Raw genomic sequence first — 25064 nt, 5'->3', positions numbered from 1 at the left:
GGGATGAACTGGGATTAACTGGCTCAACTGGGGTAAGAAAGGTATCCAATATATTTCTTTTGCTTTAATATTCTTAAAAAGGCAAATCTAATTCAAGGCTTTAATGTTCAACTTTTTATTTTTATTTATTATTATTATTAATTTTTTTTTAGATGGACTCTCACTCTGTCACCCAGGCTGGAGTGCAGTGGCACGATCTCGGCTCACTGCAAGCTCCGCCTCCCGGCTTCAAGCGATTCTCCTGCCTCAGCCTCCTGAGTAGCTGGGATTACAGGTGCATGCCACCATGCCCGGCTAGTTTTTTGTATTTTTAGTAGAGACAGGGTTTCACCATGTTAGCCAGGATGGTCTCCATCTCCTGACCTCGTGATCCGCCCGCCTCGGCCTCCCAAAGTACTGGGATTACAGGTGTGAGCCACCGCTCCTGGTCAATGTTCGACTTTTTATATATTTAAAACAGGAATAAGGTGCAAGATTCAGGGATGCAATCAATTTCAGATAAAGCACATGTGTGGCCTTGCAAGTAAAGAACTTCCTGCCACCTAGTGGCAATCTATGCTTGCTGCAGCGGGGCAGCCAAGAATCCCAGGCCTCCTGGTGCAGGCGCTGCAAAAAACTTGTGAAGGTCGAATCTATCAAATATCACCGGTATTCACTCCTATTTGCAGAGGTTATTGCCAAATAAGTGTGATATGAGAAGTCAAGACTGTTTTTCAATGACCCCCACCTTTCTCCCTCACCCCTGCCTTCTTGAGTATTCCTTTTGCTTCTACACTCCTTGGGTATGCTCCTTTTATGATAAATGCTTTGCTAATAGTGATCTAAATAATCTGTGCCCTTGAGAGTCTATAAGCATCCTGACCAGGGGTAGAGACTTGTCTTACTCATCTGTAAATCCCAAGGCCTGGCACAAAGGCAGTACCCAGTGAATGTTTGTTGAACGAATATAAATGAATGCTTTTGACTCAAATTCTATGACTCAGGCCAAGATTAAGCAGCAGTTTATTTGAATACTCTATATAGTAAACATTTGAAGAGGGTGGGTGGGAAAGTGGAAGGGGCTTCTCAGGGAAGTGTCCAAGGCAAGAAAGGGCAGGAGGCCCTTGGGCCATTGACCTGCTTACAGGGCCGTGGATGCCCGGAACTTCTGGGTCAAACAGAACACCGCGGCTGTGAGAGCCGTGCACTGACGGGCCAGGAGTTTCACACTCAGGTCATGGTAGCCCCTCTCGCAGGTCGATTTAGCGGCCTCTACAAACTGATGGTAGGTGTACACCACATCCCTCAGGTTCCCCGCTGCCTCCCTGTGCCGGGTGGAGCAGCGGCTACAGTCCGTGAACTGAAAGCACAGGCCAGCCAGTTGGACCAGGTGCTGGAAGGTGTCACGCACGGCCCCCTGCATCTCTTCGGGGGACTGGTCCATTCTGATCACATGCTGACAGCTCGACAGGAGCTTCTGGGAGCCCATGCAGAGGCGGCTCCGGCTTTCGGTAAAGTGCCAGGTGCACTTCTCTGGGGGATGTTTGTTTCCAGTCCCCCAGGAAGTTTCTAAAATGTCTTGTAGCTCCAGCAAGCTCTCCATAAGCTGGAGGAAGCCCTCAGGGGTGCTGGCGGGGGTGGCTTTCAGCTGTCTCAGTGCCCTGGAGCAGTACTCTGGCCAGATGTGGCTTTTCCTCCACAGGGATGCAGTGCTGCAGCTGTGGGTTCGGGCAGGCCTCCAGGGCAGAACCACGGGGCTTCCCGCAGAGGGCGGTGAAGTGAGGGGGGCCGTGGGGTGTGCGTCCAAGTCCCTGTCTTCTTCCTCTGTCTCAGGCTGTGGGCCACGGAAGCATGTGGCATAGGAGAACTGACAGCTGCACTGCTCCATCCCTATCCTGGGAGCCACCATCTCATTCATGCCTGCAAAACCCAAAGATGTAGCCATCCTGAGACTGGCAGAGACTTCAGGACGGCTTTCTGGGGCAAAGCACAGAAAAGACTTTTCAGCAGGAAGGCAGATGCTAGAGCTGTCACTTTTGCCTTCTGAGAGAAAGCAATGGTTTGAAGTTTCTAAGTGAGGATCCTCTTGTGGACGTGGTAGTGGCTCTGGCAAGGAAGGCCCAGGATTAAAACAGACCCACTCAGGGCTGTCCCTACGGGCTTTATCTTCCCCTGTCACATGGTTAGGTGTCTCTGCCTTGATCCCCTCTGGAGGGAGGGCTGATGAAATTGTCTGCTTCCCAAGAAAGAAATCAGGGTCTAAATCCAACTCTATGAAGAGTTTTTGTTCTTGAGCCTGGCAGGCTTGCCCTGGGGGTTCTCTGCTCTGTCCTTGAGGGTCTCTAGGGCCATGTGGTGGGATCTGCTCAGTCCCTGTTACAGGAGCATCTAAAGAAAGGGAGGTTACTATTTTACCAGCTGGAGAACTAATATCAAGAGTCTGTGAAACATTATTTGACACATCACCCAGGGAGTCACCTGAATCCTTCCTAGATTCCTCCTGAAATATCTTGGTGCCATTTTTGTTTGTAACTTCTCTGTCTCTTTCCAAAGATAGTTGTCCTTGTTGCTCTTCCTTTGTAGGGATAGAAGCTATCTTCTCTCCTGGATTTATTCCACATTCATCACTTCCAGGCTCATCTCCAGGAGACAACAAAGGCTCTGTGTATTTGGGGGCAGTTTCTTGCATATGATTTGTACAAAAGATTCCCAATCCCATTTCCAACTGGACATGGGGCTCCAACTGGACAGTGGGGGCTCCAACTGGAGCTCTAGTGTGTCTCTTTGAGAGACATTATGTAGCCCTGGGTTGCTGGCCAGGCAGACTCTGTCTGGGTTAGGGTCGCCACTGGAGAGGGAGAAGGAGCTGTCCCCATGCTCTATGGCAGGTTCTTTGGGGGCAGTGCCATCCAGGTCTTGAGACAGAGGTAAGATTTGGGAAGGCCTTGCCTGAGCAGTATCTGGGCCAGATGAACCTGGGTTAGAACAGTGAGGAGTGCTTGCTGAGGAGCTGGCAACAGGGACAACACCAGAATTCTCTTTATTGTTGGGGTCAATCCGGAAGCGAATGGCAGAAATAGAAGACACTCGAGAGTCGATGACTGATTTGGTTTCCATGGTCTCGGGCTCCATCTCCATGACCCTGGAGGCTGGGTTTGTGCTCTTGGTCTCCCTCAGGGGAGCTAGCAGCCCCAGGGCCTTTGTCTCCAGAAGGCCAGGCTCACCCTGCATGTCCTGCAGAGAGGACACAGTTGGGGAGGGTGCACCAAGGGCCAGGTAGGGCTCCCTGTCATAGTAGCACACGTCGTCTACACTCTCCAGGGAGGCCGATGGCACCAGGGGAAATGAGACCTGAGAGGTGTAGTCGGTCTGTAGGAAAGACCTTCTTTTCCTCAGGGTCTTGGCATACTTCTTGACTCCTCCCCTCCTGCTTGGCTCTCTTCCATCTGGCCCACAAGGCAGGCTGTTCTCAGGGCTACAAGTGCTGGCCTTATTCTGCAAGCTTGTGGCACTGGGTTCTGCAGCAGAAACATCTCTGGGCCCTGGGAGTCCGGAAACAAAAAATATATTAAAAAGCAGAAAACCAAAGAGGTTTATAGAGCTTGGGGCTGGGGCCTTGGGCTTGCCTGGGTTCAAATTCTGGCCAGGCTGTGTAAACTTGAGCAAGTTCAATCCTGATCTCCTCAACTTCCTCATCTGAAAGATGGGTATAATAATAATGACAGACTTTTTTTTATTTTTTTGAGACAGAGACTCGTTCTGTTACCCAGGCTGGAGTGCAATGGCATGATCTCAGCTCACTGCAACCTCCGCCTCCCAGGTTCAAACAATTCTCCCGCCGCATCCCCCTGAGTAGCTGAGAGTACAGGCATCTGCCATCACACCAGGCTAATTTTTGTATTTTTAGTAGAGATGGGGTTTCACCATGTTGGTCGGGGTGGTCTCAAACTCCTGACCTCAAAGGATCCACCTGCTTAGGCCTGGGATTACAGGTGTGAGCCACCGTGCCTGGCTGACACTTTTTTTTTTTTTTTGAGACAGGGTCTCACTCTGTCCCCTAGGCTGTAGTGCAGTGGTGCGATCACGGCTCACGGCAGCCTTGAACTCCTGAGTTCAAGCAATCCTCCCACCTCAGCCTCCCAAAGTGCTTGGATTATAGGATTGAGCCACCGCACCCCCAGCTGTGATAGACATTTTTAAATTTTTGGCTGCCTAAAATCCATTTAATTTTCTTTTGGTCACAGCACCTCAACTTCGATTTAGGGAATGACATCTCCCCAGTGGTTAGAACCTGCTGGAAGTGTTCATGAAGACGCTCTGTCCACGCCAGCCAAGTAACTCAGCCAATCAGCTACAAATTCCCCACAAGTCCAAACTCAAAGACATTTATTAAAAAAAAAAAAAAAAAGCAGAGCCATTCTTTCCAGCCACAATATCTTGATAATACAAGTAGGGAATCCTGTTACTAGACTCTTAGCCTGGTTGCTGTCTATTTCTGAATCCACAGTTCTTTAGGTTTGCCAGCAATTCTATAAACAATCTTACTTCCTAACACTTTTTCTTTGTGCTGATGTTAACCCAAGTCTTTTAGTGCCAACAGTGCCAATCAGTGCTGCCGTGCAGGTTAAATTAATCAGCGCATTTTTATAAAGCACCCAGCACAAGGCCTCTACCTCATTAGGTATTCACTAAAATGAAGCTATTCTTGTTATTGCCATTTCATGTCTGAATGCAGAGGGGCCACGACTCTGTCACAGGCATCGAGTTTTGTGTGTCCCAGGATGGATCTTTCTGGGAGGAGAGGCAGTATTGTGAAGAACCCTTGGGAATCAGCCAGAAGGAATTAGGATCAGAGCCTAGCACTTGAGAATCAGATAGCTTGTGTAGTCAGACCAGTCATTTCTAACCTGGCTGCAGGCTATTAGAAACCCTATCAAGTCCTATGCTGCTCCTCAGAATCTCTGAGGAGTCAGAATCTCTGAGGCTAGGGCCTAGGAATCTACAAGGTCTAGGTTGTTGTTGTTGTTGTTTTATTTTTATTTTTTTTTTCAGACAGAGTCTTGCTCTATTGGCCAGGCTAGAGTTCAGTGGCGTGATCTTGGCTCATTGCAACCTCCACCTCCCGGGTTCAAGCAACTTTCCGACCTCAGCCTCCCAAGTAGCTGGGATTACAGGCATGCACCGCCACACCCAGCTAATTTTTGCATTTTTTGTAGAGACAGGGTTTCATCATGTTGGCCAGGCTAGTTTCAAACTCCCGACCTCAGGTGATCCGCCTGCCTCGGCCTCCCAAAGTGCTGGGATTACAGGCGTGAGCCACTGCGCGGCCGAATCTATGATTTTCAAACAAGGTTCCTCAGGTGATTCTGATGCCCAGCCACGTTTGACTGCCCTAGGCTACTGACAGCCACTGACCAAGGAGTTTCTAAGTCCCAAAGACAGAGAGGCTCCAATAGTGAGTCAGGGACCAGATCAGAACCCAGGCTGAGGAATCCTAGTTCTGGCTCTCTTCTCAGCAACACACTGGCTCCCTAAAAACCACAACAACAACAATGTCCAGTATGAACCCCGTATGTCCCTGACTAGACTCCCATAAAAGGGCCCTGACTGATGGTTTCTGCCACACTTCCATCCTGCCCCCAGCACAACAGCTGGCCCTGCAGGGCAAGGCTGGGGGCACGGAAAGTGGTTGTCTGGGTTCTTTGGGGAGCAGTAAGCAGTCTGGCCATGGTTTCTCCTTTCCTTACGGGCACAGTCAGTTGAACTCAGTGTAGATGGTGGAGACTACATTCATTCATTTAGCAACAATTGCTAGACACTGTGTGCTGGGGACATAGTGAGAAACACATAGTTCTAACACTCAAAGGAGTTCTCGGTCTAGTGATGGACAGAAACATCAACACAGAATCATACAAGTAAATATGTAATTTACAGGCTATGCTAGGTGCCAGGCAGGGAGAGGCTCAGGTGCTGCAAGAACATGTGACAGGGATGGGGAGACCTGCCTTGGGCTGGGAAGCCTGGGAAGCCTGGGAAATGTTCTCTGAGGAAGTGAATTCCAACTGGAATCTGATAGATGGATGGCACCAGCAGCCACGATCAGGGGAGGGGTGTTTCAGGCAGAAAGAGCAGCATGTGCAAAGGCTGGAGGAGGGAAAAAACAGGCACTTGTAGAAAGTGGCAAGGAGGGCTGTATGGCAGGAATGCAGGAGAAGGGAGAGACACAGGCAGAGGCCATGTCACAGAGGGCCTCAAAGGGCCTGACAGGGCTCCCAGAGGAGCTGGCCTTTCTCTCCAGAACAGTAGGAGAGCACAGGAGGGCAGGGAATAGAGGATCAGAGAGCAGCAGGAAAGCGCCGAGACAGGAACAAGGGCTGCAGATCTCCTAGCTTCTGGCAGGTCACCTTCGACATCCACGTGCTCGTTTCCAGTATGTTTCCTTCAGAATGCGGTGTGTGTGTGTGTGTGTGTGTCCTGCCCGGATCTCAGTTCTACTTGGGAAGTCATCCTACATGGAAAGACCCTCCACACTCGCGGTGGAGGAATGTATGAGGAACCTGATTGAAACACAGCCACCAGATCCCCCACCTTCTGATGTCAGAGTCCCTTAGACCCCAGACGGCCTGTCCATCTGGTTCTTCTTGCTTCACGGCCTCCTTTAATGCAGCCTCAACGATCAGTGATGACATAGCCACTTCACTCTGCCGGGCACTCCTGTCAAGCCCTTTTCTTTTGTGTAAATTCTGTCCCTCCCACAAGGCCTAGCCCATTTGCCCCCTCTTCTGGGAGGCCTTCCCTGATTCCCACTGTTGGACGAATCCCTTCCATCTCTGCTTGCCACAGTTCTCTGAACCTCCCTTGCAGCCCTGCCATGATGCCTAAAATTTCATCCACGGAATCTGTATCTACCTCCTCAGAAGTGGTCAGGGACCCTGTTTCACTCATGTGTCTTCCTCTCAAGCTTGGCCCCGGGCCTTCGCCCCCAGGAGGCACTCAGGAGCTGCCTGCTGTGTCTGCAGGCCTGCAAGGGAGGGCTCACCTGAGGGGGGGCCTGGGGGAGTGAGCTTATCAGCCGCGTCATAGTATTCCTCATCTGAGCTGCCATCCTCAAAGGCCAATGGTGGGTGCAGGGCCAGGGATTCCAGCATGGAACTGGGCTGGGCCTCAGTCCAGCCCTGCTGACCCCAGGCTGGCGGGGCTCCTCCTTGCCGCGAAGCTGTGCTGTCGGAACTGTCACTCAGGTAGCTGGCCGGGGAGACACTGGAGCACAGGCTGTAGTAGTCGGCGCGGCTGCCTTCATACAGCCTGGGGTCCAACCTGACTGTGCTCAGTTCTGGTGCCCAGCCAAATGTCTCCAAAGCGGCACTCTCAGAAAACTCTGTCTTCTGGCACTGGGGGTTGGCTCTCTGGGCCAGGTCCAGGAGACAGAGGAAGCCACTGGTTTCAATACCGCTTCTCTCCTCCTGGCTGTCAGAGTCAATGCTCTCTGGGAGGCTTGGCGAGCCGAAATGGAAGAAAGCGGACCTGATGGAGGAGCAGGTATCTAAGTCATCCTCTTCCAGAGCGTCCATGGATTCGCTCGAGCCGCTGGTCCTGTAGCCGCGGCTCTCCGTGTTGGCTGAGTCGGACGCCTCAGACTCGGCACTGTCTGTCGTGCTGCTGGCCCCGCAGGTGCTGGGGCCCCTCCTAGCCACCTCAGGTGTGGGGCTGTTCCCAGGAGGCTGCTCCTCCTTTATGAGTGATCTGCAGGGTGCCAGCTTTACCAGGCACCTGTCAGAGAGAGGTTCGAGTACGCAGTCCACCTCAGAGGACTCCTCTGAGTCACTGCAGGCCCTGGACTCATAGCCTGCAACACAGGGTACACCAACAGTTACACAACAGAACTCTCCTGCCTGTGTGTCCTTCTAGCCGCCCCGACCCCCACACAAACCTGCCAGATGAGAAAACTGAGGGCCAGAAGGTGGCTGGCCTAAGACCGTGCTATACTGACCAACATGGGATCTGAGGGACTCCAACTTCCATGTTCTCCCCACAGTATCAGACCGCCTGTCCCACATCTCTCTGAGCTAAAGGAGGCTGGATTAACTCCATCCCCACCTCCAAGAAGAACTGTCTGTTCATAGAAATGTGGTATTTACTTTGATTCCTCTTTGCAGGGGCAGCACTGCCCAGGTTTGCTAAGCCCCTCCCCAGACCTCAGTTCTGTCCTGTCTGGGCATCAAAGTCAGATGGGGAATCATATTTTAAAAATACAACAGATCCTTGGCCCTACCCCTGAAGTACTGAGTCAAATCTCTAGAAGTGGGGCCTGAGAATCTACATTTTTAGCAATTTTATGGGGAGTATGAGGCTGCTAGGCTGGCACCATTCTAAAGCCTGGCCTTCTGGATCCATGGGTGCTACGGGCTTTGTAGGACAGTGAAAACTCATCCAGCTGCAGGTTCTCAGGAAGGATTAATGGTAGGAGGGTGGGGAGCACTGAGCCAGGTTGCAATCTCTTTATTCCTGTAAGCCTCCAGAATGATCTTTCTCAAACTTCTCTCTGACCTCATCACACCCTGCTTACACCTTCTGATGGCTGCCCTGCCTATGGGGAAGAGCCTGACCGCCCCCACGACAGTTACAGTCTCTCACAATATGGCCTTGTTACCCTTCTCACAGGATGGCCATGGCGCCTCATGCAGAGTCTAGTCCTCCCTTCCCTCAAAGGATGGCCCTAAGGCCTCCTCTGCAGGCTCTTCCCCCTCTCCCAGGATGGCCTTGAACCCTCCTCCGTAGTCTAGTCCCCCCGACAGGATGGTCTTGATGCCTCCCCTTCAGTCTAGTGTCTCCCTCACAGAATGGCCCTGAGGTCTCCTCTGCAGTCTGGCTGCCCTTCTCATGGTGGGGCTCCTATCTCTTTTCACCATCTCCCTTTTCCTCTCTGGCAATATGGTCCAGCCCCTCCTCAGGCACCCAGTCCCCCATGGCAGCCTTCCCTGCCATGTTCCAGCCACCCATAGGGAGAGCTTCTTTCAGGTCATGGCCTTTTCCTCAGGTCATTCCTCCAGGGCCCCTCGGCCTTGAATGATCTGTCTTCCTTTCTGTGCCTGGTTAACTCCAGCATGTTCTTCAAGATCTACTTCCAATACCTCTTCCTCTAGAGGACTTTCTCTGACAGGCAGCAGCAGTCACCCCCCAGCCTCTCCACAACAGCCCTGTTCCCACTCTGTGTTGTCTCCCTGAGCAGACTCTGAGGAGTCACCCTTTGTTCATAAATATATTGTGTAACAACAAAGGTAACAGGCCGGCACGTTGGCTCATACCTGTAATCTCAGCACTTTGGGAGGCCAAGGTGGGCGGATCATTTGAGGTCAGGAGTTTGAGACCAGCCTGACCTGCATGGTGAAACCCCATCTCTAGTAATGTACAAAAATTAGCCGGGCATGGTGGCATGTGCCTGTAATCTCAGCTACTCGGGAGGTTGAGGCAGGAGAATCACTGGAACCCAGGAGGCGGAGGCTGCAGTGAGCCAAGATTGCACCACTGCACTCCAGCCTGAGTAACAGAGCGAGACTGCCTCTAAAAATAAAAAATAAAAACAAAAACAAAGGTAACAGATACTCCAAACTCATCACTTTCCGTTTTACTTATTGTATTAACACCTATTCTCTTGAGCTGATTTCTACTTTATCCATATAGAGGAAACATGCTACAATGGTGTGCTACTGACCACCTCTTCCCATCTCCACATTCAGTGACATCACGTGGTGGTAGCCTGAAATTAGCCACGGTGAGAGTGTTGACACCATGGAATTGGGCAATTCCTTCAAATTGTTTTTTGTCCCCCTGCAGGGAGTTGTTCAACATTTATCAGCATAGCCCTGGGGACATGCTGCATCAATGATGCTGAAGCAAAAGCCTGGCAGAAACTGGGAGCTGGCCTGGGGGAAACTGTCTTACCTGCCTTGCAGAGATGTTCTTTTTTTTTTTTTGACGGAGTCTCGCTCTGTCGCCCAGGCTGGAGTGCAGTGGCGCGATCTCGGCTCACTGCAAGCTCCGCCTCCCGGGTTTACGCCATTCTCCTGCCTCAGCCTCCCGAATAGCTGGGACTACAGGCGCCCGCCATCTCGCCTGGCTAGTTTTTTGTATTTTTTAGTAGAGACGGGGTTTCACCGTGTAGACCAGGATGGTCTCGATCTCCTGACCTCGTGATCCACCCATCTCGGCCTCCCAGATGTTCTTTTATACTTCAAGAGATTGCAAAAGAGTGCTTAGGTATGGAAGAGAAGCCAGGTCATATACTTCCTGAACAAATAAGTGACATTGCTTTTTGATGAGAAATAATGATAATCTTTCTTTTCTTTTTTTTTTTTTTTTTTTGAGATGGAGGTTCGCTCTTGTTGCCCAGGCTGGAGTGCAATGTCACAATCTCGGCTCACTGCAACCGCCACCTCCTGGGTTCAAGTGATTCTCTTGCCTCAGCCTCCCAAGTAGCTGGGATTATAGGTGTGTGCCACCATGCCCGGCTAATTTTGTGTTTTTAGTAGAGATGGGGTTTCACCATGTTGGCCAGACTGGTCTCAAACTCCTGGCCTCAGGTGATCCACCCGCCTCAGCTTCACAAAGTGCTGGGATTACAGGTGTGAGCCACCATGCCTGGCTGAGAAATAATGATAAAATGCAGTGGATCTGAGACGATCGTAGGAAATACTGCAGGGAACTAGAGCTCTTCCACAGCATTCTTTGGTTTCAGGAAAATTTCAGATACAAAGAAAGCTTCTTTGTTTAGTATTTATGAAAGATCAATTGTTTACTAGGAAATAAACAGAGAAATAGCTCTCATCCACTTGAGCTGAAGCCTCGGCTCAATTCAATTCACCACCTCCCTTTAGGCTGCCCTTACCTACAAGGCCAGTGAAAGGGGCCTGTCCTTACTGGGGCAAGACTCAGTGCCTCACCTTCCTCTGCGGATACACGGTGCGCTTGTTGTTTGTTTCCAGGCCAGAGGAAAATGGAGGTAACTGGGTCAACTAACAGCCTGTAGTACCCAGCAATCAGGCAGGCTAGGTCTTTTGCACTGTTGGATTCCAGCAGCAAAGTGAGAACCTTGGAAAGCAAATAGAAATCTCATGTTTATCAAGGACCAAGGGACAGTCTGAAGACTGACAACAAAGCCATGTGGGACCAACAAGAGATTCCAAGTAAATCCAGCCATGGTCCACAGATAGATCTCCTGGTGCCCCATATCCTCACCTGCAAGGCTTTAAATGAGGATCTGCATGTACTCATACACGGACACATCGCACATGCATGCACGTGCACACACACACACGTGCACACACACACACACACACAGTGGGCTCTTCCCACCCAATCTGTACAGTGTCTTCTGGCTCCTCATCCTCTACCCCAGCGCCATATCCAAACTGCCCCATCCCACCCTGTTCATTCCTGCAAGAGGGACCTTGCAAGACTAAACTTAGAAAAGAAAAAGGAGCAAGAACATGTGGAGAACGAGGGAGAGGGTGATAAGAAGAATAAAGCACCACTCTGGAGTATGTTGGGATTAAATCAAAGGAGGGCAGAATAAAAGTAAGACCTTCGAGAGAGCCTCAGGAGGTACCCTGCACTAGTGACTTTTTTTTTTTAGACAGAGTTTCGCTCTTGTTGCCCAGGTTGGAGTGCAGTGGTGCAATCTTTTGCTCACTGCAACCTCTGCCTCCTGGGTTTAAGTGATTCTCCTGCCTCAGGCTCCCAAGAAGCTGGGATTACAAGCGTGAGCCACCACACCTGGCCCACTATTTACCCATTTTAATGCTCACCACTTAAAGCTTTTGGGCAGCAATCTGGTCCCATGCATGTCATAAAATCCTCTAGTGGGCTGGGCGCGGTGGCTCACGCCTGTAATCCCAGCACTTTGGGAGGCTGAGGCAGGTGGATCACGAGGTCAGGAGATCAAGACCATCCTGGCTAACACGGTGAAACCCTGTCTCTACTAAAAAATGCAAAAAATTAGCCAGGTGTGGTGGTGGACGCCTATAGTCCCAGCTACTTGGGAGGCTGAGGCAGGAGAATGACATGAACCCAGGAGGCGGAGCTTGCAGTGAGCCGAGATGGCGCCACCGCACTCCAGTCTGAGCGACAGAGCGAGACTCTGTCTCAAAAAAAAAAAAAAAAATCCTCTGGTGTTCTCCATCTACGTTTCTCAACCCGACAGGAAAGCACATGGTCCATCTCAGTTTGTACAAAAACACCTTTTAGGACCTCTTCAGGAAAATGTACCATTTACCACTTTCCCTTTGACAGAACAGGATGGACAATTCATCCTCTTAAGCAGATATTGGACATTAGACTTTATTATTATTTAAAATTCACATAAACTAGCCTGGCCCCCATTTGGCCCCAGATTCCAGCAGTTGAATTCAGAATCTCTCCCCATTGTGTTACCTTGACGTCCTGAAGATACACTTTGACCACGCTCACTTTCTCAGATTCTTCTGTTAGCTCTACACGGCTAATGTTTGCAAACTCTGCCAACGTGGACATGATGTTGAGTTTGCTATTGATAATTTGGCTAATCCCATACTTGGCTCCAACTAGAAGGGCAATGTAGGATTCTCTATCCTGTAACTGCAGAGGGTGGAAGGGGAATTAGTTTCCATTCGCAAGCTAGTGAAAATACATTTCACATGTAAGCAAAAATACCTCTTGCTGCAAACTCCTTGATTCCTGCTTTAGGTCCTAACCACCAATCCTCCAGATGATTGCCTAATTGAGCCCCATCAAGAGCTAAATCAAAGTGTAAATTTATCTCCCCAAACTCTTCCCAACACAGCCCTGAGCCACAGCCATAAACACATCTGTATTTTCACATCTATGTACCTATCTTCCTGCTCTATGAATCCCTTCCCTGCCATCATTTCCCGTTTAAATCCTGATCCTTCTTTAAAAGCTTACATCAAAACCTACTGCCTATGAAAAGCATCTGCCTGATCTCAGCCTCCTTAAGCCAGAAATGTCCCTTTCCTCTCTGTTGTTCCTGTGCCACTTCCTCTTACTTCTCTACTAGCACTGAACACTTATGACTTCTTATTTTAATTATTTGTATTAAGTCTCATTTTCCATGTTAAGTTTCTCAATAACAGAGTCTGCATTTATCTCTATTTGTAACCCGCAGTGCCTGGCAAGCACCCTGAACCGGTTCCATGTAGCTGGTTGCTTCTCCCACTACCAGTTCTTTCCTTAGACAAGAAAGGTAAAGCGAGACTGGGGACTGGAACTGGACAGCTGGGAGAGGGCAGAATTAGCCCTTGGAAAAATTGGGAAGTTTTTCTTGTACCTTCAAAACTGTCCTTTCTGTGATCTAGTCTCTTTTCCACCTTTTGGGTCTTCTACTTAAACAAAGAATCCATCTGTGTCTCCCCTTCCCCTAACTATCTGATGCTCTTCCTTTCTTTCAAAACACTGATTCTCTTCTTCCATCTACATTGTTAGGTTAGCAATCTGATTACATTGGCCCATCACTGTAAATGACTGAGGTGCACACCAAATCTTTTGAAAGGACTTTGGTTAATATTTTTTTTAAAACGCCACTCTAATTGGTAAATTGGTTTTGTGCTGCAGGATCCTGGGGCCAACAGTGCTGGAGGAACGCTCTCTGAAACCACAATCCCGAGACACTGACTGCCGAAAAGCACATGCTCTAGGCCTAGGCTGAGAAAAGCAGCAGGTGGGAGAATGGGAAGAGAGCCCAGGGTTTTCCTGCTTCTCTTCTTCCTTCTCAGGCCCACCCCTCATTCCTCCCTCCTTCTGAACAATCAGAGACTCAGCTTGGCAGTCAAACACTCTTATTTTTCTTTCATGATTTCCAGTTTTTCTCTTCACCTTCATATACCCAAAGCTCCAGAGTGAAATGTTTACCATCCCCTTCTGACCCAGAAGGCCTTTTCCTCTCTACTGAAGTCTGGCCAAATTCAGCCTTCCTCTTGCCTCTTTCCTTAACCCCTTCTCCTTCCTATACTATACTGAAGCAAGTAGTGCTACCTTCTGTCTCCAAACTCCACAGCAATAGGCCGGAACCTGTCTCATGGCTTTGCTTCATTTTGTTGGGTAGCTTGTTTCATCCTTCAAGGATGGAAATCGCGTCTTATTCAGCCCTGCTTCCCCTAGCATCTATCACAGGGGTAGCACCAAGCAAGGGCGTGATAAATATTTTCCAGTGGTATACTATTTAGTTTCCCAAACAAATTTTAGTACATGACAGAGTCCTCAGGAATTTTAGGCTAAAAGATATATTGATTTTCAGAGGATCTCTAAGGTCCCTTACGTGAGTAGGATTTCATAGTTCTCTAATACATACCATTAAAGTAGCGTTAAAGATTCTTCCACTATATGTCTTGAGTTCTCCGAGGATCTGTAGATAATTTAAACGTAGCTGGGCAGCAGAAATAAGTTGCTTAAATAGAAAAAAAAAAAAACCTTGAAGTCAGTGTTATTCATTGGTCTAAAATCCAGGCGATATTGAAAATGTTTTCCCTAAAGTTTCACAGCAGACTGCTGGGTGGGTCGGCAGAGGCACCTTCATTACCTTCTGTCGGGGTTCCAGCAAATTCTGGTTCCTCTTCATGTGGAAGCTAATGGCTTTCTTGATGTCTTTGCCTTTCATGTTTCGGAGTAAAGTTGGAGATATAAAGTTCTCTATTCCCCAGTCTTTCCTGCCATGAGACATTGGAGACAAGGAGGCCCATTTCTACAGTGTACTTGGCTCTAATGAAGAGCATAATTACATTTGATTCAGTACTTAGTATTCCCATAATACAGCAATTACGAGCCACCTTCTCCTCCTCTCTTTTTCTCTCTCACACACACATACACACACTCTCCACAAAAATCCCCACAGGCATTCAGGAACTAAACCCCACTGATCATTCTGGGAGCTCATCACTCTTGGCGTGGTGTGACATTCTATCAGTCAGAGCAGGAGTTCTGAATCTTTTTCACTACAAAATATGTGGCAGATAATGACAGCATATGTACAAGACACTCTCATGGGGCAATGCAGAGCTCCTGTGAATCCCTCAGGCCAAGCTTCAGCATGATGCCAGCCTAGCAGCCTCAGAATCCCCCAGAAACTTGCTAAAACTACCGATGCTCAGGCCCTGCTGCTAGAGATTGGACTCAGTACATCAGGGATGGGGCCAAGGATCTGCTGTATTTTTTAAAATATGATTCCCCAAATGATTCTGATGATTCAGGCAGGACAGAGCTGAGATCTGGGGAGGGGCTTAGCAAACCTGAGTGATGCTGTCCAGAACAATTCTAAGCTAGGAATCAGAAGGTGCTGAAATTGTAGGACTTGAAACTGCCCTAGTGGAGACATAATGCAATAGGAACTGGTTCATATCCATGGGAAAAATTAATTTCCAAGGCATTCCCACCCCTAGAGAAGCTTAACACTGATGCTGGCAACTGATTTCCCAAAACATCTTCCCGGGAACTGGGAATTTACAAAGGGATCCTGTGTCGTTCCATCTGGAATTGGCTTCTGTCCCAGAGAAAGCAGCCAGGTTCAGACATCTGGGGGAGCCAGGTCGGATTAGAAAGGATGCAGAGGGAAATGGATGGAAAGACAACAGACAGATACATGGGTAGGGGGTGACTATCAGCTTTCTGTGGCATCTGGCCCTCCTGGCCAGGGGCCAGCAAGTTATAAATGCAATGCAGCTGCCATCCCCTGCCACTCACTCTATATACTTTAAAGAGATCTTCTGTGGCTGGGCACAGGCGTAGATCCGCTCCTGGATATGCAGAGCCGCGAGTCGGAGTGCAGAGCTACATTTCATTTCTACAGCAAAGCGCTCCTGGAGCACATCGCTGCAGCTCTAGAAGAGATTAAATAGAGCAGATGGGAAACAAAAGCAGACGTATTGTGTACCCTCATTTTCTCAGGTGAAAGGCAGCAGGACCAGGAGCTCCGCTTTGAGAGCTGGCTCTCACAGTTCTTTGCTGTGTGACCTTGGTTAAGTTACCAAGACTCTCTGAGCATTTGGTGTCTGGTAAATGAGGATAGTAAAATCTACCTTACGTGGTTTCTGTGAGACTTAAATTAGATAAGGTATGTGAAAGCAGGTACAAGGCACACAGTGTTATACAAATACAAAATATTGATGCATTGTTATTGCTATTATTATTATTTTCTGCCATTGTTTCTGTAAGACTTGGGGCAGTCCAATCCACCTAGTCTGAGTTACCTCATCTGTAAAATACTGATATCTGCCAAATGATTCTTTCTCTTTTTTCTTTTTTGGAGACAGAATCTTGCTCTATCACTCAGGCTGTAGTGCAGTGGCATGATCTCGGCTCACTGCAACCACCACCTCCCAGGTTCAAGTGATTCTCCCACCGCAGCCTCCCAGGTTCAAGTGATTCTCCCACCGCAGCCTCTCAAGCACCTGGAACTATAGGTGTGCTCCACCATGCCTGGCTAATTTTTTGTATTATCAGTAGAGACGGCGTTTCACTGTGTTGGTGAGGCTGTTCTCAAACTCCTGACCTCAAGTGGTCCATCTGCCTTGGCCTCCTGAAGTGCTGACATTACAGGCATGAGCCACTGCACCTGGCTCTAAATGATTATTTTTCATCAGAATAAAAATGACATAATAACTCTCATCTAAGGAGGTAGAATAGGAGGAGCACCAGGCCACAGATCAAGAACTAGATTTTGGCTCTGCCACTAAGTGGGTGACCCAGACAAATCACATGACCTTCCCAAGACTCAGTGTCATCATTCTAAAATGAAGTTTTGAAGCACTAAGACCCCTTTTAGCAATAAAAACTGTAATTCTAAAGATCCTAAAATGGTATCACAAAATGTATCATCTACATTGAGGACTGAGCCTGAATTTCATTCTGATATTGCACATCTGCTAAAACAGCAACATAGTGACAGAAAAGGCAATTCTGAGTGATGATCAGGCCCATTCTCCTTCAGATAAAGACAATCCCTACCAGGGAGTTGTTTAATGGCCTCAAGCTCACATTCAGAATCACCCAGTGTGCCATCTTTGAGAACAACCACTGTTATTTTAGGAAGCACAGACCCAGTCACCTGCAGATAGAGGTATTCAAAGGCCACAGGGTCTTCTTTCAGGAGGTCCAGGGGGTCCTTGGGAACAAAACAGACCCTGAAGAGGCAGCGGTAGTCGTGTGACTCCTCCCTTTCTACCACCTGCGATGGGTAAGGGAGAGATTATTACTCTCCTAACTGCCTCTGTCCTTGCAGTCATTCCACAAAACTACTCTATAAAACACAGACAGTGAAAGACAGTCCCCAGAGATTTCAATTCTAGTGCTTCCCAAGACAGCCATAGACTTTTGCTCCTAATTTGACTTTCTTTTTCATGGGTACAAAATGTAAAAGGTTCAAAAGGGCAGCATTTCCCACTTACCCATCTTCCAGTTTCCCTTTCCAGAGGAAACTCCTGTTTTCAGTTTCTTGTGTGCCCCTTCCAGAGACAGTTTATGTATATTCGTACTTCAGTATAAGTCTATTCTTTTATCTTCCACAAATAATAACATAGTATATATACCATTCTACAACTTACCTTATTTCACTTAAACTATCTTAGCAATTTAATTTGATTTTCTTTCCCAATGCAAATGGAATAAAAGTAATTAAAAAGTCTACAAGCAGTAAACCTTCTAATCGGTGAGTGCATTGGGTAAGAATTCATCTGCAAAGAGGAATGTTCAGGGTGGCTTTTATGAGGTTATGTCTTACTCATTTCCAACTGTTAAAATCCTCCTCATCTTTGTAACAGACTCACAAAGATTTGTTGAACTAACCTGTGTTTAGCTTTAAAAAGTTGGTACAACATATTATTGAATGGTTGGGAGACTGAGTGGTATAGACTGTTTGGCTATGTTTACCCTATTTTGCCATCAGGAACCATATCAGGGGGTAAGTCCCACAAGAAGGGCTTAGACACAGCCACAAATGCTTCCCTAATGGCTCAAAGGCAGCAGGTGCAAGGGAAGATCATCAGAGCTAGAAGCAAAAGATCAGGGTTCTATCAGCTATGTTACCTTGAGAAAAATCACCTTACCTCTCTAAGCCTTTGTCTCCACATCTGCAAAATGGGGAGGACCTTAAATCTGTGTCCTGCCTACCTCATACTAGCAGATGAAAATCAGGCTTGTCCCATAACCCCCAGGCTGAGTGAGCTCTGTGCCTTCTGGGGCAAGAGAAAGTGCATCAAACCTGCAGATGTGCTGAGCCCTGTCTCCAGAGGTTCTGGTTGAGGCATGCAGCCAGCCCAGCCCATGCCTCCCAGGAACAGGCGGTCAGTCCTCCCTACCTGCTGGATGAGTTCCTCTTCGTGTAGCAGGTGCAGCCGGGAGATGCTGTACTGCTCTTCCAGGGCCAGTGCAAAGTACTCAATACTTCGGATGGACAGCTTCTCCTTCACAGTGAGGATGATGTCCTAGCAGGCACAGAGGTGGAGGGGTTACTCAAGGAACAGGGAGGACTTCCCTGGCTTTCCTGCCATTCCTTAGTGGAGCTAGGGAGAGAAAAGCCTGCACTGACAGGCCCAATGCTGACTTAGGCAGGGGTCTGGTCCCACTCATCAGGCCCCTTACGGCCCTGCAGCCACAGCTCCCCTCTCCTCAAGCTCCATCGCCATCCATACAGCCACCCTGTCTTGCTTTACTTGGAAGGCTGAGGCCATCCAGTGGAGGCTTCTGCCTCTCTCCTATGTCTCTAGACTTATTCTCCCTCTGGAGTTCCCAATCTCTTTTTTTTTTTTTTTGAGAGAGTCTTCCAGGCTGTCACCCAAGCTGGAGTGCAGCTCGCCACAACCCTTGCCTTCTGGGTTCAAGCAATTCTCCTACTTCAGCCTCTCGAGTAGCTGGGATTACAGGCACATGCCACCATGCCTGGCTCATTTTTGTATTTGTATTTTTAGTAGAGACAGGGTTTTGGCATGTTGGCCAGGCTGGTCTTGAACTCCTGACCTCAAGTGATCTGCCTGCCTCAGCCTCCAAAAGAGCTGGAATTACAGGTGTGCACCACCACACCCAACTCATTTTTTTGTATTTTTAGTAGAGACAGGGTTTTGCCACATTGGCCAGGCTCCCAGTCTGTATCTTTGACTGCTTACTAGACAAAATCCCACCACACACTCACTATGTAACTGAGGGAAACCTTTTTTTTGGAGACGGTATCTCACTCTGTTGCCCAGGCTGGCGTGCAATGGCACAATCTCAGCTCGCTGCAACTGCCGCCTCCTGGGTTCAAGCGATTCTCGTGCCTCAGCCACCCAAGTAGCTGGGATTACAGGCGTGTGCCACCATGCCCAGCTAATTTTTTGTATTTTTTGTAGAGATGCAGTTTCACCATGTTGACCAGACTGGTCTCAAACTCCCGACCTCAGGTGATCTGCCAGTCTCAGCCTCCCAAAGTGCTGGGATTACAGGCATGAGCCACCACATTCGGCCACAACTGAGGGACACTTCTGAACCTCAGTTGCTTCCTCTCCAAATAGAGGACAATAATGCCTACTTCCGACTTCCGAGAGTGGCTGACAGGACGGAGTGGTCGTGAGTGCTGCGCTGACGCATTGTGGTTGCCACGCCACTCTTCTTGCTCACTAGAGAAGCCCTCTGTGACCACAAGGTCTTTGCTGCCTCGAAGCATTCGCACACGCTGTTCCCTCTGCCCAGTATACTTTCCCCATTCCTCTTTCCAGGTCTGTTTCTTTCTCTTCCTTCGAGTTTCAGCTCAAATGTCGCCTCTTAGAGAGGCCTTCTCTGGCCAGCGTACATGAATGTAATCATCCCTATTATTCTCTGTCCCAGTGTTCTGTTTATTTCCCTCACCATTATTTAATATTATTTTCTTCAATTAACAGCCATTGTAAAGTTAAGTGAATGGGTTCTAGACCTCCACTCCCAATTCCTAGCTGTAATTGCTTCTTCTCTCTGTGCCTCAGTGTTTTCACCTGTAGAATGGGAATAATATTAACACCTATCTCATAGGGTTGTTGTGTACATTGAATTGATTTCCCCTTAGAAGGCACTTAGAACAGCACTTGGCAGATGGTATGTATTCAACGCATGCCAACTGCTAATCTCTGTTTTCTTGCTTGTCTTCCACCTCACTAGATGGTAAACTCTCTGAGGATGTGGGCCTTGCCTGTGCTGTGCTCCAATATGCAGTATATCCCATGCTTGGCACACAGTAGATGCACACAAGCTTTCACTTGGTGAGTAAACAACAATCATAAATGTCCTGCCAGAACCTCAAATGTAGTAAGTCTCGCACCATGAGGTACTACTCCCTCCTCATGGCTCCTGATTCGGAACCCTCTCTCCACTCGTTCCTCACCCCCATAACTACCCAGTGACTAGTCCCAAAAGGTCCATTTGCTTCTGCAGCTCCACACCATTAATTCAGTGCTGCCTGTGTGCCTGGCATTGTGTTGGCCCCAGTAGAAAGCCTGTCTCTTGACTCTGTCCCTTCTCCATTCTCCCATGTCTACCTCGGCTTGTGCTCATGCATGGTACTTGGCTTATTATTACAGGGTCTCAGACCATGGTGTTTGTGAGATCACCAAGGCAGATGCAGGACAAGATGCCTGGGGGTCCTAGCAGCCAGAACATTCTCTTGGGAAAAGAAGTTCAAGTATATTCTTAATACCTTCACGGTTGTGTTTGCCTCAAACTTGAAAGCTTTGGTCTGTCCATTCTCCAAATATAGCTTGAGCACGTTGGGCATGCACAGCAGAGAATTACCCTGGAAAACACAAGAGTATTGTTGTATCCCTGTCTTTTTTTATTCCTTGTGGAGACAGGGTCTGATCTGTCACCCAGGCTGGAGTGCAGTGGTGCGATCTCGGCTCACTGCAACTTCCGCCTCCCGGGTTCAAGCAAATCTCCTGTCTCAGCCTCCCGAGTAGCTGAGACTACAGGCGCACACCACCATGCCCAGCTAATTTTTTTTTTTTTTTTTTTTTTTAGTAGAGATGGGATTTCACCATGTTGGCCACGCTGGTCTTGAACTCCTGACCTCAGGTGATCCACCTGCCTCAGCCTCCCAAAGTGCTGGGATTACAGGCCTAAGCCACTGTGCCAGCCTAATTTTTATATTTTTAGTAGAGACAGGGTTTCTCCATGTTGGTCAGCTGGTCTTGAACTCCCGGCCTCAAGTGATCTGCCTGACTTGGCCTCCCAAAACACTGGGATTACAGGCTTGAGCCACCGTGCCTGGCCTGTTGTATCCCAGTCACAGCTTTCCTGCCCCTGGGTATGACAAATCCTTGGCTGTCTGGACCTGCCTGGTTTCGAGAGTAGGATCTTCCCTAACCTCCTCACCATGTCAGAGGTTCCTTCTTGGCACTTGGGAATTTCTCCAATGCACAGGCATGCTTTGTCAAGGGATACCCATGAGGACTGTTAGATATGACAAATGGTGGAGAAGAGTGAGTCCTTCCACGAGCGTACTGATAGCACTGCGCAAGCCTGTGCAATGTCTCATGACCATCAGCTCGCATTTTACTGCTGGCTGTACCCTTGTGGGATCCAATTTGGCAAGCCAGATGACCAACATGCACACTGTTCAACATGGGCCTTTCAGAGATTCTTAGACTCTACCTTATAGGATTGGGGTGGGATGGGGAGGGTAGGAAAGTCTCTCCTACCCTCATTTTATTGCTGCATTCCCTGTAATGAAATATCACCAAAGGGCGGAGGGATGCTCTCCACTACATTCACCCCAATTATCACCCTTGATGCATGAGGTCCCCTAAGGGACTCTGCCACTCTCGTAGGGCTATTTGGGGAAAAGGCACAGGACTGGTCTGTGTATGGTGGCCCCATGACAGCTAGAACTCCTGGGATTTTGGAGAATCTCCCAGTTTCTCCTAAGAAGAGGGTTTTGGAGGGTTTTGGAGAGGGTTTTGGAGAATCTCCCAGTTCTCCTAAGAAGTGAATTCTGAGTGTTTGGTTGCAAATACAAAGGGCCCGTGGGGCTGGTGTCCTCCAGAAGCACAGAGAGATTTTAGAGTTCCCAAGATCTGAGCTAGAATTGCCCCCCTGCACTCATCTCTATAAAGAGTTTGGGTATAAAGCCCACATATGGTGAAACCTCATCTCTACTAAAAATACAAAAATTAGCTGAGCGTGGTGGCATGCGCCCGTAGTCCCAGCTACTCTGGAGGCTGAGGCAGAAGAATTGCTTGAACCCGGAAGGCGGAGGTTGCAGTGAGCCAAGATCACACCACTGCACTCCAGCCTGGGCGACAAGAGCAAAACTCCATCTTAAACAAACAAACAAACAAACTGCCAGTTTTTTCAGATGAGAATATTGAATCTTCTAAATATAAAGGTGCTTATATCTTCTAAGCAAGATTCACAGTCATCACTTTTTTTTTTTTTTTTTTTTTTTTTTGACAGAGTCTCACCCTGTTGCCCAGGCTGGAGTGCAGTGGCGCCATCTCGGTTCTCTGCAGCCTCTGTCTCCCGGGTCTATAACTTTTTTTTAAAAAAAGCCATAGTATTTTATGGAAGAAAAGGAAGATGTTCATGTTCCAGTGCCATTTCACACTACATCAGGATGAGGGACTTCAGACCGCTTACTCTGCTGCTATCTTACTTCTCTGGCTTGGAGTCTTGAGAAATCTGAATTTTGGGGTGTCCCAAGTGGGAAATTTTTTCCTTAGTACTTTCTTTGTGATTTAAAAGGTTTACAAAGAGTGTATTCATAGCAACATCACATAACTACCACCACTTACTTTTCCCTAAGGCTTCTTCCAATTTTTATCTATATCTGTGAATAGTTTTTAGAGAGCTGCAATAATTTAATATGCATGATTCTATGTTCATTTTCTACCCAATATGCATTTCATATACAATTTTTAGGTGGGTTTAATGTTCATAATTTTAATGCCTTTATAATATTCTATTGAGTTGAAATACCAGAACTGATTTCACAATTCCTCTGCCCTAGACAACTGAGCATGTTTTTCCATTTTGGGAGCTATTTAAAATGTTGATACTACAGATATCTTTAAATATATGGATTTTCACATTTAAATTATTGTATAATAGGAATGCAATCTCTGGGTCACTTTTTATGGCAGTCACTAAATTTTGTTTTCCACTCAAAACGTTTAAGCCAATTTATAAAGCCATCAGTAGTGCATGACTATAATTACTTTCTCAGCACTGGGGCTTACATTTTTTCTCTTTTGTGCTTGTTTGCTAAGTATAAAGTTTTACTTTTTTTTTTTTTTTGAGACGGAGTCTCGCTCTGCCGCCCAGGCTGGAGTGCAGTGGCCGGATCTCAGCTCACTGCAAGCTCCGCCTCCCGGGTTCACGCCATTCTCCTGCCTCAGCCTCCCGAGTAGCTGGGACTACAGGCGCCCGCCACGTCGCCCGGCTAGTTTTTTGTATTTTAGTAGAGACGGGGTTTCACCATGTTAGCCAGGATGGTCTCGATCTCCTGACCTTGTGATCCGCCCGTCTCAGCCTCCCAAAGTGCTGGGATTACAGGCTTAAGCCACCGCGCCCGGCTAAAGTTTTACTTTTTAACATTTTTCCTTTGTATTTGTTTAATTGTGAGCAAAGTCAAACATATTTCAAATGTTGGTTTACTATCTCAGATCCTTCTTAACACAGTGATTGTGTATCTAAAGCAGTCTTATCATGTTCCAAGGGGAAAAGTTTAACAGCCAATTTTATCATCTTTTAAACACTTGAAAAGATGAATAGACAGGTTGCAGAGATGAACTCTTACTTGGTTTGCTATCTCTGCCTTGTGCAGTTGATGCAGAGACTCCCAAAGATTCCCTGAGGTGCCCCAACCTTCCAAGAGACACCTTTTTAGAACCCTGTTCCTTTAAACTCCCCAACCCCACCAAAACTCTAAGCCAGTTTTGTAGCCAGTTCAGGTGAAAGTTGTCCTTATCTGGTACCCTCAGCATAGACAGCAGTGAATGGGAGGTCATGGCCATTTTAACAAATCAACCAGGTGACCCTGTCCACACCTGTAGTGCCTTTATTCTCTACCTGTCCTGCTAGCTGGTTCTCATCCTTACTACTCATCACTGTGCATGACTCTTGAGATGAAGAGTCATGTGTTGAATTGAAACTTAATTATTATTATTATTATTTTTTTGAGATGGAGTCTGGCTGTGTCACCTAGGCTGGAGTGCAGCGGTGAGATCTCAGCTCACTGCAAGCTCTGCCTCCCGGGTTCACGCCATTCTCCTGCCTCAGCCTCCCGAGTAGTTGGGACTACAGACACCTGCCACCACGCCCAGCTAATTTTTTTGTATTTTTTAGTAGAGACAGGGTTTCACCATGTTAGCCAGGATGGTCTCGATCTCTTGACCTCGTGATCCGCCCGCCTCGGCCTCTCAAAGTGCTGGGATTACAGGCGTGAGCCACCATGCCTGGCAGAATCTAAACTTAATTTTCTAAAGAGACGCAATCCAATTTCACAAACATGACTCAAATATTGCCAACTGACAGGTGTTTTCTGAGTCATGCATTAGGCCTCCCACTGGCCCCTTCCTGAACAAGTCCACCTTTCTCACTCAAGTCTATCTGAAGGTATGCTCTATTAAGTAGCAGGGCAGGTAGAAAATAAGTGCTCTGTAGATGTGGACCAGGTCACCTGGATCCTTTGTTAAAATGGCCATAGCCTCCACCCTCTCTGACTCCCCCGGCCTTTGCTGGTCTCTATGGTGAGAAGACAAGATAAGGACAAGTTTCGACTTTAAAGTTTCAAAGTCTAATATTAAGAAATTCAGAATGGTGGCCGGGTGCGGTGGCTCAAGCCTGTAATCCCAGCACTTTGGGAGGCCGAGACGGGCGCATCACGAGGTCAGGAGATCGAGACCATCTTGGCTAACACGGTGAAACTCCATCTCTACTAAAAAATACAAAAAACTAGCCGGGCAAGGTGGCGGGCGCCTGTGGTCCCAGCTACTCGGGAGGCTGAGGCAGGAGAATGGTGTAAACCCGGGAGGCGGAGCTTGCAGTGAGCTGAGATCCGGCCACTGCACTCCAGCCTGGGCGACAGAGCAAGACTCCGTCTCAAA

The 25064-nt window shown here is 48.1% G+C and overlaps 1 protein-coding gene across 1 annotated transcript in view; it reads right to left on the bottom strand.

The window, feature by feature from the left end:
- Positions 1 to 985: 985 nt before the first annotated feature.
- FRMPD1 (FERM and PDZ domain containing 1) overlaps positions 986 to 25064 on the bottom strand; it is a 58800-nt gene continuing 34721 nt past the window's right edge. The window contains 11 exon segments of the mRNA XM_017853534.1: positions 986 to 2743; positions 2746 to 3521; positions 7019 to 7825; positions 10920 to 11067; positions 12409 to 12591; positions 14321 to 14416; positions 14549 to 14675; positions 15706 to 15842; positions 17069 to 17188; positions 18318 to 18443; positions 20660 to 20755. Of these exon segments, the coding sequence (XP_017709023.1) occupies positions 1121 to 2743; positions 2746 to 3521; positions 7019 to 7825; positions 10920 to 11067; positions 12409 to 12591; positions 14321 to 14416; positions 14549 to 14675; positions 15706 to 15842; positions 17069 to 17188; positions 18318 to 18443; positions 20660 to 20755 (4239 nt within the window). The 3' untranslated portion in view covers positions 986 to 1120.

Source organism: Rhinopithecus bieti, unplaced genomic scaffold (assembly GCF_001698545.2).
Source record: "Rhinopithecus bieti isolate Rb0 unplaced genomic scaffold, ASM169854v2 scaffold_36417, whole genome shotgun sequence".
Taxonomy (NCBI): Eukaryota; Metazoa; Chordata; class Mammalia; order Primates; family Cercopithecidae; genus Rhinopithecus; species Rhinopithecus bieti.
This window is presented reverse-complemented; position numbering and strand designations above follow the sequence as displayed.